Genomic DNA, 12,207 nt, shown 5'->3' with positions numbered 1-12,207 from the left:
AGGAATTGAAGTGTGATTGATTGTGACTTAGTCATAATGTGAGAATGAAACATCCGGCCTGTGTAACACTGGCATTCCCCTGTCTCCCTTGACTGATTACTGGGCACTTTGGTGAAGTTACTGCTCATTATGTCATCTCACTCAATCTTATTCTTTTTCAGGTGAAAGCTTTCGGCCCAGGTCTGGAGCCGACTGGCTGCATTGTGAACAAACCGGCCGAGTTTACTATTGATGCACGGGCAGCAGGCAAGGGTGAACTGAAGATCTATGCACAGGTTGGTAATGTCTTGATGCCTTCTGGGCTGGTATGTACCAAGGTGGGTGGTGATCTGGCTGGTGTTTGCCAGTGGATTGGATTTGCTGCTTGACCAGGAGGCTGGGATGGGAAGAGGGAGCAGCTCTTTATGTGGAGAGCTACCATCTGAGTCAAACCATTTACTGACTGTGTCTCTCACCAGCCATTTTATCATTTAGGTATTGGAGTAGGTTGGGGAAACCAGGTCAGTCTGCACCTTCATAATGGGAATGGGAATGGGAGGAGAGCACCTTCACTGGAGTGGGGTCCAGCAGGAAGACCGTCAACACCTTTTTTATTTTTCTTCGAGGAGATAGCAATTTCCATCTGGCACTAAGTTAACTGTTAAAGAACAATGTGGAGGAAGGGATATCTGTTTTAGTGGGTGGAGGTTGACTGTTCTTTTCAGTTTCTGCTTGGCACAATAAAATGATTTTATTTTTTCTCTCTCTCTCTCATTTCTTCCCTGCCCCAGGATGCAGAAGGTGTTCCTATTGACATCCAGATCAAGGATAATCACGACAACACGTTCAAATGTGTGTACGTGCCCCGGAAACCCATCAAACACACCATCATCATCAGCTGGGGAGGTGTCAATATCCCCAACAGTCCTTTCAGGGTAGGTGTGGGGCACTCAAGTGCAATGGAACTGAAATAGAGTTCTGTTGGTGGGATCGATCCCACCAACTCTCGCTGACAGTTGGAAAACCGCGATTGAGAGCGACTGCTTAGTGAGCAATAGTGCTCAGTTTTGCAGGGTGTAAACTCTTATTGAATATGAATTAAGCTGATGTACATTTTGCACTTTGCATGTTCTGTGTGAGGCCTATGCTGTTCCTTGCTATTACATGCCCTTGGCCCACTACTTGTTTGTTCATTTGTACCTCCTGTGCTGCAGGTATCTGTTGGTGAGGGCTGTCACCCACAGAAAGTGAAAGTCTACGGGCCAGGTGTGGAGAAAACTGGACTCAAGGCAAATGAGCCCACGTATTTCACTGTGGACTGTAGTGAGGCCGGACAGGGTAAGTCTCGAGCAACCCCTTCACCTCGTGTTAGTGTATTTTTGTGTGAAAAGTGGGGGGGGGAGCATTGACCAAAGAAAGACTGACCTGTCGGTCTCCATCAGGCGCAAGGAAAGTAGAGACAATTATGGACTGTTGTTCAGAAAATTGAGCTAATAAATGGAAGTCAGTGGAGATATAAAGCAGGACAGCGTTTTGACTCTGAGCACTGTTTTGAGGTATTGGATGGAATTGTTTAGGGTTACACTATTGATCTGTATATGGACTTGGACAAGGTGATTTGACCCCAATACAGTACCACATCATGGATTGTTAGTAGCATTAATTTTTTTAAAAGTCCACATTTAATGGAAATTTGGTCGCAAAAGAATAGCAGGGCATTCAGAATGGATGTGGAAACTTCAGTTACAGGAAAGATGGATGTGCTGGGATCCTAAGGCTTGGTGCATGGGATACTTGACCTTTGACCTTGAAGGACCAGCACAGCAGATGTGTGGAAATGCCATTCTGCAAATTGCCCTATGAGCAACATGTCATTTAGACTTAGAAATGTTGTTGTTGTTTCTTCAATGTTGCTGGATCTCCTGTCCTCTCAGCATTGTGGATGTACCTGCACCACATGGATTGCAGGGACTTCAAGGCCAATTGGCATGGCTTGGGCAATTGGGGTTTAAGGGAAAATACTGACCCAGCCAGTGCTGCCCAAATCCCATGAAACAGCCATGGGATCTGACCATCTTTGTTAGATGGTGAAGCATAAAGGTGGGAGCACACAGCTCTACCAGACACTGTCACTCTCACTCTCTCACCAGTTTGTGCTAGGTATTAGCTGTCTTACTGAGTGGAGCCCTCCATCACCATTTTTAGCCCTAATTATTAGGATTTCCTCTATTTTTAAACCTGGGTCTCAGTCTGTTCTCTGTTTTGAGCAGGTGATGTGAGCATTGGCATTAAGTGTGCCCCAGGAGTCGTGGGACCTGCTGAGGCTGACATTGATTTTGACATCATTAAGAATGACAATGACACTTTTACTGTGAAGTACACTCCTCCTGGACCAGGACGCTACACCATCATGGTGCTGTTTGCTGACCAGGTATGTCAGGCACAGACCCTGTTAAAGACGTCTTCAATTACATGAAGTTCAAATTCCTATCTGGCTTCTGTTGAGAGGGCTGGAATTTGTATTGGGGTATAACAGGGACTAAATATTTTCCTTGTTTTAAAAAAAGGGACATTAAAATAAACATGAGACCACTTAGCCCTCTATCCTATCTGCATTTCTGTTTTGATTGTAGCTAATTGTCGTCTTTATACTCCATATCCCATAATACCCTTCCAACAATCTATTGTTCTAACTCTTGAAGAGTTTGGGTCCCCATGTCAGCTGTTTGAGGCATGAGCATGCCATCTTTTGTATGAAGACCTTATCGAGCAGCTAACTAAGTGAGGTTCTGCTCCCTTTGGACTTGCACACTGATAAATAGTTTTTCTCATTTAAGTTGACTAAAGGATTCAATAGGACACTTTTTTTAGTTTGGATCTTGCTTCGCTTTGATTAAGGGAGCATAAGCTGGCCTCCAACTTCCCCATGAACCCATCGTGTTACTGTGGTGGACCTGCCCCCTGTGTATCCTTGCTGAATGCAATACTCTGGGTGCAGCCTAACTAAGGCTCTCCAACTGTTTTGACTTCTAGTCCTAGTGTCAATCCTATTTTGATCATGTTTTAAGTTCAGTCAACTCCTGGATGAGCTATGATTGGATGTACCAGATCTCTGGATCCAGGAGTGTACAACTGAAGTTGTTTGGTATCAGACATACAATTAAAGAAGCTTTTTTTTTTTCCCCCGAGATGTTAATCCAAAATTCTGTTTGTTCAGTTGGGCATTTTGTAACTACTGGAAGAAGCAGGAAGTTTAATTCCTGAATGTACACATCTCAGATGATGTAAACTACTCACTTTATCTCATTGCTTGTGGGATCTTGTGTGCACAACCACTCGTCATTTGCCAAAGTTTGGTCACTGACCTGTTGAGTTGGGCCTGACTGAGAAACACTCGGGGCTGGGATGGGTAGCAGTCCACAGCAGATTTCCACTAATCCCTTCTGGGAACCCATGGGGATGCTTTAACAGGTTAAAGTCTGCAACATTTTGATCAGTTTTGCCCCCTCTACCCCATTCCAAACCACAATCTGCTGATCTCCACCGACTGTGTCTCTGGCTCATTTCTAACACGTTCCTGTCGAATTTGTCCAACAGGAAATTCCCATCAGCCCATTCCGCATTAAGGTGGAGCCATCACATGATGCAGGAAAGGTGAAGGCTGAAGGTCCTGGATTGAGTCGGACAGGTAAGGCGATGCTGTTCGAAGTGTCTGAGTTCAGACTGAGGGTCACCACCATTTCCAGGACTGTCCTGGAGTCTCCCAAACTAAAAGCACTCCTTCTGGGTGGAGAAATAAGTGACACTACCAGGAAAAGAATAAATCTGGTCTTAACCAGCTTGTCAGCCATGATTGGCTGGGCAGAATGGGTTTATTTGCTCTTGTAGCCATTCCATATTTATAAACAATGGAAACAGAAAAGGATCATAAAGATGATATAAGGCTGTTTTTCCCACTTGGAGATGGGAGGAGTTCATAAATCCTTGAGGAATAAGTCCCTTGGAGTCTTGCTGACTTGAGGAGTCCTGTCCCTGTTGGGTCACTTCAGCTTTGATTCCTGTCAGTGTGGCTGAGTGGAAGAGTTGCGTTACAGCAAACCGTCATGTCCAGCTCTCAGCACTAGGGGCTAGTGGAGCAGTGGCATGGAATACCAGGTATTGAGATGGGTTAAACCCCACACCAAACCACTCCAGCCAGCACTGAGTGGTGAGGTGGGGAAGGAAGGGAGACCTACTGGTGCCTCCTAGTGATGTTCATTTGAGTAAGCTGTGCTGTCCCATGGTATTGTCCTTGAGGGGTTCATCATGCTGGCCTGCTGTTGAAGCTGATTCTTTGTTTCTCAGGTGTCGAAGTTGGCAAACCTACGCACTTCACCGTCTACACAAAGGGAGCTGGCAAGGCCACACTGGATGTCCAGTTCACTGGAGTGGCGAAAGGCGAGGCTGTCCGAGACTTTGAGATCATCGATAACCATGACTACTCATACACTGTGAAATACACTGCTATCCAACAGGTAGGAGAGGGCTTGGAGCAGTGCCAAGGTTCTTTGTTGTTTAGGGGGATGCTGGTGCTTGCATCTTAAGGGGATTGGAACGATCTTTTGGGGATTGTTTCCAGGGATGCAGCCCTGGGATTGGGTGGGGTATGTGCCTAGTTGGGTAGTTTGGAAATCTGCAGCTTGTACCTTATGCTCTATATATCTGGATTAAGCATTGTACGTAAAGCAATGGACTTTGAAGGTCTGCTCTTTCTAACCACTGACCTGTGGTCTTGTTGCAGGGTAACTTGCTGGTGGCTGTGACTTATGGAGGTGACCAGGTTCCCAAGAGTCCATTTACTGTCCATGTGGCTCCACCTCTTGATCTGAACAAGGTCAAAGTTCAGGGACTTAACAACAGTAAGATCACTAAATTGTTGTAAATATTTTGGATGATTAGACTCTGAAATTCTCACTTGTATGTCAGCATGGTGGTCTGAGACCATAGAGTGACCACTTGACAATTGCTTGTAACTCCACCTACTCCCAAGCTAGATCTGAACTTTTTTTTGTTTACTCAGCTCCATGTCTTTGTGCACCTCCATTCCCTGTTTCTGCCAGTTCCCACCTCCCCCGTTACGCTGGGTGACCCAGGCTCTGTTACATTTGCACAATCTGTCTCTGCTTGATGTGCTGGTGATGACACCCTTTTTGGAGAGTGCTCAGCACCCTACGGAGCTGTGAGGCTGTTGTGATAAAGGGTGGTCCTGATTGATCTTTGTGAAGCCCTTGAGGTGGGTGTGTGGACATTCTCTCCAGAGCGGTTGAGGTTTAGTACAACACTTTGAGAGCTGGGGCTCAAAAGCAGTGGAGATAATGGATTGAAATCCACAGGTAGATACTGACATGACTTCACCACCACTCCCAGACTCCCCTGCCTTGCTCATTGATTCCTGACCATACTTGTGTTTTCACATTTCCTCACAGCCTCCAGCCCTCTGATTTGACTGATGTGGATGAATCCAGTTCTAACTCTTCAGCATCTCTGATTTCAATTTGCCATTGGCCATGCTATACCTTCAACTCCCTGTACCCCAGGCTCTGAAATTCTCACTAACCCTGTGGTGTTTAAACCTCTCCCCAGCCTTTTGATTGTAATATGGCTTAGCGTTACACCTTTTGTCTGACTTTCTGTGAAGCAGGTTGGGAGTAAACATAAGGTGCTGTTGTTTCTGTCTTGCAGAGGTTGATGTCGGCAAGGATCAGGAATTCAGTGTTGACACTCGAGGTGCAGGAGGTCAGGGCAAGGTCGATGTGAAAATCACCTCCCCATCCCGCCGTCCTATCCCATGCAAGGTGGAGACGGGTTTGACCAGTGACGTTCACTCTGTGAAGTATATGCCACCTGAGGAGGGGCCTTACAAAGTGGATGTCAGCTATGATGGGCACCCAGTACCTGGAAGCCCCTTCACAGTGGAGGGCGTCATGCCCCCTGACCCCACCAAGGTGAGGAAATGTTGAAGATACTTTGGTGTCAGAATAGCAAGAGCTGATGATGGTGGAAATGAGACCCTTCAGGGCTAACACTGGGTTGGGACAAATGGGCAATGACCACTCACTGATGAAAAGATTTCTTGCTTAACTACTGCCATCTCTTCTCCCCACCTCCTCTGCCTGCCAACCCCCCTCCCCTGCCCCATCCCCACCCCAACCACCCCTACTACAAGAAAAAAAATTATGGTAGTTATTTGGAGATGGAGATAAACTCCTCACTCATCTCTCATTTTGGGTACTGGTGTCTCAACTGTCCATTTCTCTCCAGTTGTAAAACTGCATGATGAAGATGGATGATAAGTTCCTGTTCATTTAAATCTGAATTTAAACCAAAACTGGGCAGTTCATTGACTTTGTTGATTTTTCTCCTCCGCCATCCATCTTTTTATTTTTAAAAGCCCCACTGCAGCATTCCTGTGTTCCTTACTCTGGTCTAGTGAGCTGACCCTATCCATCCTTTCCTGAGTTTTCCCATCTCCCTCCTGAAGACCTGGATCAGTGGATAGCACTCTAAGTTGATAGGTTTGCACTTAAACTCCACTCCAGTGTCCAGAGCCCTGAATCCAGACCATCCCTCCCAGAGCTGAACCAAGGAAGCAGCTTGGTTGGGACAAAAGGGGACTCTAAGACTTATCCTCTCTGGTGTTAGTAAAATATCCTACTATGCCATTTTGAAGAGAAGCAGGAGAATTATCTTTGCTGATGTTAGTCTCCACTATCATGAGTTAAATGGTATGTGTGGACATACATGCTGAGCTGTTTGGAGCTTGTCTGTGTATGTTGGCTCTCCTTTTCAGATTTATAACTGATTGTAAGGCATTCTGGAATATGTTGGGAATGCTGTTTTTAGTTTACTTTTTTGTAAAAAGAAAAAAATTTAATATATAGGAGTGGAGTGCCCCAGAAGTAATGGGGATCCCTGGCTAGAGGCCAGGACTATGGTGTCACGTGACCAGACTTGGCCAAGTCTGAAAATAATGAAGACCTGGATGAGATGGTCCTTTTTTTTTTCTACAAATTTAAATGAGCAATTCTGATTTGCTTTCAGGTTCGGGCCTACGGACCAGGCCTCAAAGGTGGTGTAGTAGGAAAAGCAGCTCCCTTTACCATTGACACCAAAGGTGCAGGCACTGGTGGACTTGGTCTGACTGTGGAAGGTCCTTGTGAAGCTAAGATTGAGTGTCAAGATAATGGTGATGGTTCCTGTTCTGTCTCATACCTCCCAACAGAACCCGGTGAATATACAGTCAATATTCTGTTTGCTGAGGCCCACATCCCAGGATCTCCCTTCAAAGCAGACATCAAGTCACTTTTTGACCCTAGCAAGGTCACAGCCAGCGGCCCAGGGCTGGAGCGCGGTAAAGTGGGTGAAGCAGCAACTTTCACTGTGGATTGTTCCAAGGCAGGAGATGCTGAGCTGACAATTGAGATTATTTCTGAATCTGGTGCGAAGGCTGAAGTTCACATTCAGAACAACAGCGATGGGACTTTTGGCATCACCTACATCCCACCATTTCCTGGCATGTACACCATCACCATCAAATACGGTGGGCATGCGGTGCCCAAATTTCCAGCCCGGGTCAGGGTCGATCCAGCTATCGACACCACGGGGATGAAGGTGTTTGGACCAGGAGTTGAACCTCGTGGTAAGGCAACAGTTTGTGCATGTATCCAATTGCTACTGTCTCCTAAACCCTTCTTGTAAGACCTCCGTCTGGGAGAAGCAGTCTCTGTCTTGACTGTTACCTGCTGTTGACCATTGTGCATGTGATTGGGAGCCTGTGTCAAACATCCATCTCCGATACGCACCAACAGAGTCTATCATTGTTTAGATAGATGAGACCAGGTAATACAATGACCTGCTATAGTGGCTCCAAAGTATTGGGACTGAATGGGGTGGAAAACCTAAGGGCATTAGAATCGTTATTGTAGAGAAGAACTGAGTGGAACAGTCTGATTTAATCTCTTGATATTCCAGGTGTTCTCCGGGAGGTTACTACTGGGTTCACTGTGGATTCCCGGTCTCTGAACAAGACTGGTGGGAACCACATCAAAGTTCATATTGTCAATCCATCAGGAGCAAAGACTGACAGCTACATCAAGGACAATGGTGATGGAACGTACCATGTGGAGTACACTGCCTATGAAGATGGTAAGTGACAATAGGGCTTTTCTTTTTTTTCCTCCCAGTTTTTAAATTTGCCCTTGGAAATTGAAATCACGAGTAAGGCCAGCGTTCCTTGTAGGAGAAAGTGAGGGCTGCAGATGCTGGAGATCAGAGCTGAAAAAGTGTTGCTGGAAAAGCGCAGCAGGTCAGGCAGCATCCAAGGAGCAGGAGAATCGACGTTTCGGGCATAAGCCCTTCTTCAGGAATGGATCCCTGAAGAAGGGCTTATGCCCGAAACGTCAATTCTCCAGTTCCTTGGATGCTGCCTGACCTGCTGCGCTTTTCCAGCAACACATTTTTCAGTGTTTATTGTAGCCAACATATTGACTCCGAGTGTCCCAATCCTAGTCAATCCAAAGTGTGTTCCATGGTTAGGTGACTCTAGCTGTTTCCAGTCAGCACTAACATGCTCTCCTGTTTTGACAGAGTGCAAAACAATGGTCAGTGTTGAACTTTCTAGAAAGTTCAATTTGAATGTGATAATACTTTGTTTCTCTCTGTACAAAAGCTGCCAGACCAGAGTTTCTCCAGCACTTTTTTGTTTTTGTTTCTGGAAAGTTATTTGAGTTGAAGACAGCCCCTGGGCACCAAGTAAACTGACATTGTTTCATTAGGCCACTCAGTTTGCCCTCGAATACCCTGGCTGCTTTTGGAGTCTTAAAGCCTATTACTGTGTTCCCTTTCTCCCTCCTGTGTTGTGTTGCTGAATTCCCTGTGTCCTGTCCAGGAGTTGGGGAGTCAAAGACACTGGGATTCTTTGTCCCTCAAGGCAGATCTTATGGGACCTGAGGAAATGGTTAACAGAATCCTATCTGATCTTCCACCAATCAGAGGTCCTCAAACATCTGTTTTCCCTCCACTTTCTTCCTCCTAATCAACTTTGTTGTCTTCCAGTAGAGTAGGGACTACCTTCCTTGTTGTTGCAGGAAGACAGGCCCATGGTGGGATATTTTAACGAGCAGGAAAGCTGTCCATTGCTGGCACCTGAGTTAGCTGTTAGTTCATTAGGGGGCAGTAGCATTGGCACCCTGATTGCTGTGATGGGTTACCATTCTCTTTACACTGTTTATTTTCTCCCTCTGTCCTCTGTCTCTGCTCCTGTTCTCCTTTTCAGGAATACATATGATTGAAGTGTTGTATGACGATGTCCCACTTCCTAAGAGTCCATTCAGAGTTGGAGTCACTGAAGGATGCGACCCAACCCGTGTTCGTGCCTATGGACCGGGTCTGGAGGGAGGCCTAGTCAACAAACCCAACCGATTCACTGTGGAAACCAGGTGAGATGCAGCCTGAGCTTTATAGGTACAGTTAGAGAATCAGAAATGAGCCATCAGGGCAGCCATTTAATGTCCTCCCTATAGAAGGTTCCAGCTAAGCGTTCAGCTTTGTGAACATCTCTTAATGGTGTTCTCCTCACTTCACTTATTCTGAGGCAGTGTCTGAAGGTCAGGAGCTTCCTGGCAGCTCCAGTTTGCAAGTTGGCAATAAGATGGAATGTGCCTGGCCACAAGTCTCTGTTTGGTTTAGTGCTCAGCTGTAATAAATGACCAGCTATATGGCCCCTTGGGACAGGTGGCAATCTGCTTTATCCTAATGTCTACCCTGACCCCCCTCTTCTGTGCTTGTCTGTTTAGGGGAGCAGGTACTGGAGGCCTTGGGCTGGCCATTGAGGGTCCTTCAGAGGCCAAGATGTCTTGCAAGGACAACAAGGATGGAAGCTGCAGTGTTGAATACATCCCCTTCACCCCTGGAGATTACGATGTCAACATTACGTTTGGAGGGCACCCTATTCCAGGTGAGTAGACCTGCTTTGGATTTACTGCGGAGTGGTCGCCTTACCTTATCTGGCCAAAGGGAAACAGTATTGACCCTGTCAAGTCCTATACCTTTTGATGAAATCTTCTAGACTCTGGAGAAAAGATCTGTTCTCCAAGGGACAAACTTGTAGAGTAACTAATGTAGAGAAGCAGGTTCTTCATTCCTTGGACAAGGAGACCAAAACTATACTATAGTTGTTGCTGTGGTCTCCTCAAATCCCTATATTCCTGCAGTTACCACTAATAGAAAGTAGTGTTAAGGGTGGAGTGCCTCCTCTGAAGTGTTGGGAACTCCCTGCTTGTGTTGGTTATGACCAGTACCACGTGTGATTTTTGATTTGATTTTGCTTGTGTTGACAGGAAGTGCATTCCGTGTTCCAGTCAAAGATATGGTAGATCCAAGCAAGGTGAAGTGTTCGGGCCCTGGGCTGGGCACCGGGGTACGGGCACATGTGCCCCAGACTTTCACTGTCGATTGTAGTAAGGCTGGGCTGGCACCACTCAAGGTTCTGATCCTTGGGCCCACCGGTAAGTCTATGCAGTGGCTGTTCCTGACCCCATGAGTTCACTGGGGTTTGCTACGAAATGACATGTCTGTTAAAACTAAAGTCTGAAGATTTGATTTGTTTTTTTGTGGTGGGGGCATGGTTATGACTTGAGAACAAGATGTGGGGATGAATTGTGCGGAGGGTGCAGTGGTAAATGTTTATGGACTGGCTATTGGTGAGCTGTGGCTCCTCTCTCCCTGTTCCAGGTGTATCTGAACCTGTGAAGGTTATTGATAATGGCAACGGTACCCACACTGTTCACTACACACCCGCCACAGATGGTCCATTCACCGTCTCAGTCAAATATGCAGACCAGGAGGTTCCTCGCAGGTAAGTGTTCGATGATACATCCATGAAAATCTCAAGCTAAACTTTTTAAATAAATCTCTAGCTGGAAACTGTCCAATCTGGGTTCCAGAGAGGGTGCAGAGTGTGATTTACTGGATTGGTGAAGCATAAGCAAACTATAAACTTAAAAACAGCAGTACTCTGGAAATGTTTAGGATGTGCAGCACCTGTGGAGAGAGACATAATTTAATATTTTGGGTAGGTGACTTTTTTTCATCAAAACTGCAAGATCATTGACCTGTCTTATTGACTCTGTTACACTCCGGATAACAGATACTGCCTGTCCTGTGTTTTTGTCCGGTTAGAGTTTTTTGGCAAGTGGAATTTGGCTGTTGGGCTGTACGTCTATTTGATCACTAAGTAATATGGAATGTTCAAAAATCAAAGGTCATCTCATTAACACATCTATTGGATTTCCTTTCTTTAGAATTCTCCCCATGAACATTGTCCAAGCCCTTATCTAACACCATGCCCTACTTCTGGTAGCTGGTTCCTCAGACAGGAAGGAGATATTCCCAATGTTCCCCACTGCTGTGTACTTTCAGCCTTGGCTGATTATTGTATCCACATAGCGACTGTCCTTTTTTTAATCTCATGGGATTCAGTGTTGCTAATGTGGTATTTCATTAATCGCTGATTTTAAAAAGCAAAGTCTTTAACCAAATTATCCTAACCAATCCTCGATTACAACCTCCAAGAATCGGATTAAATTAGTTCAGCATGATTTGCTTTAAGCCCTTGCTGCTTTAAATTTCTCCAAGTGCCAGTTAACCTTTTTTATAATGCCCTTCTTTTTCAGTCCCTTCAAGATCAAGGTTCTGCCAACCCATGATGCCAGCAAGGTGCGAGCAAGTGGGCCAGGACTTAATGCTTCTGGAGTGCCAGCTAGTCTTCCTGTTGAGTTCACTATTGATGCCAGGGATGCCGGAGAGGGACTGCTTACTGTGCAAATCATTGTAAGTCAAGTGTGTGTGTGTCTCCTGCTCCTCTGACTTAGGTCAGATGCTTCCCCAGTTCCTGCTCATGTCACCTAAAGAACCAACAGCATCCTATATCCTGTGGTGTTAATGTTTATATAGCACTGTTAGGGAGTGCCCATCAAGCACTGTTTTCATGAAGAATTGCTGCTTCCGATTGGTCTGTGGGGCATGTTGGGCCACTCCTAATTCTACTAGTTTTAAAATAGTGATGGAAAAAGATAGACCAGATCTAAAAGCTGAAGTTCTAAATTGGAGAAAGGCCAATTTTTGACAGTATTGGCAAGACCTTTTTTTTTTCTTGAAAGCTGATAGGGGACAGATGTTTGCAGGTAAAGG

At 45.7% G+C, this 12,207-nt stretch overlaps 1 protein-coding gene across 7 annotated transcripts in view; it reads left to right on the top strand.

Moving 5' to 3' along the window:
- Positions 1 to 12,207, top strand: part of flncb (filamin C, gamma b (actin binding protein 280)) — a 58,367-nt gene that overhangs the window by 21,959 nt on the left and 24,201 nt on the right. For all 7 annotated transcript variants that reach the window (XM_060842770.1, XM_060842775.1, XM_060842773.1 and 4 more), the window contains 15 exons: positions 162 to 275; positions 771 to 914; positions 1,194 to 1,317; positions 2,250 to 2,410; positions 3,577 to 3,667; positions 4,324 to 4,493; positions 4,760 to 4,877; positions 5,701 to 5,963; positions 7,060 to 7,657; positions 7,990 to 8,163; positions 9,293 to 9,455; positions 9,813 to 9,973; positions 10,356 to 10,523; positions 10,750 to 10,873; positions 11,691 to 11,847. In XM_060842770.1, coding sequence (XP_060698753.1) covers positions 162 to 275; positions 771 to 914; positions 1,194 to 1,317; positions 2,250 to 2,410; positions 3,577 to 3,667; positions 4,324 to 4,493; positions 4,760 to 4,877; positions 5,701 to 5,963; positions 7,060 to 7,657; positions 7,990 to 8,163; positions 9,293 to 9,455; positions 9,813 to 9,973; positions 10,356 to 10,523; positions 10,750 to 10,873; positions 11,691 to 11,847 — 2,730 coding nt within the window. The remainder of the gene's footprint in view (positions 1 to 161; positions 276 to 770; positions 915 to 1,193; positions 1,318 to 2,249; positions 2,411 to 3,576; positions 3,668 to 4,323; positions 4,494 to 4,759; positions 4,878 to 5,700; positions 5,964 to 7,059; positions 7,658 to 7,989; positions 8,164 to 9,292; positions 9,456 to 9,812; positions 9,974 to 10,355; positions 10,524 to 10,749; positions 10,874 to 11,690; positions 11,848 to 12,207) is intronic.

Source organism: Hemiscyllium ocellatum, chromosome 23 (genome assembly GCF_020745735.1).
Source record: "Hemiscyllium ocellatum isolate sHemOce1 chromosome 23, sHemOce1.pat.X.cur, whole genome shotgun sequence".
NCBI classification, from domain to species: Eukaryota; Metazoa; Chordata; class Chondrichthyes; order Orectolobiformes; family Hemiscylliidae; genus Hemiscyllium; species Hemiscyllium ocellatum.
Note: the sequence above shows the minus strand (reverse complement) of the source record. Positions and strands in the feature narration are given on the sequence as shown.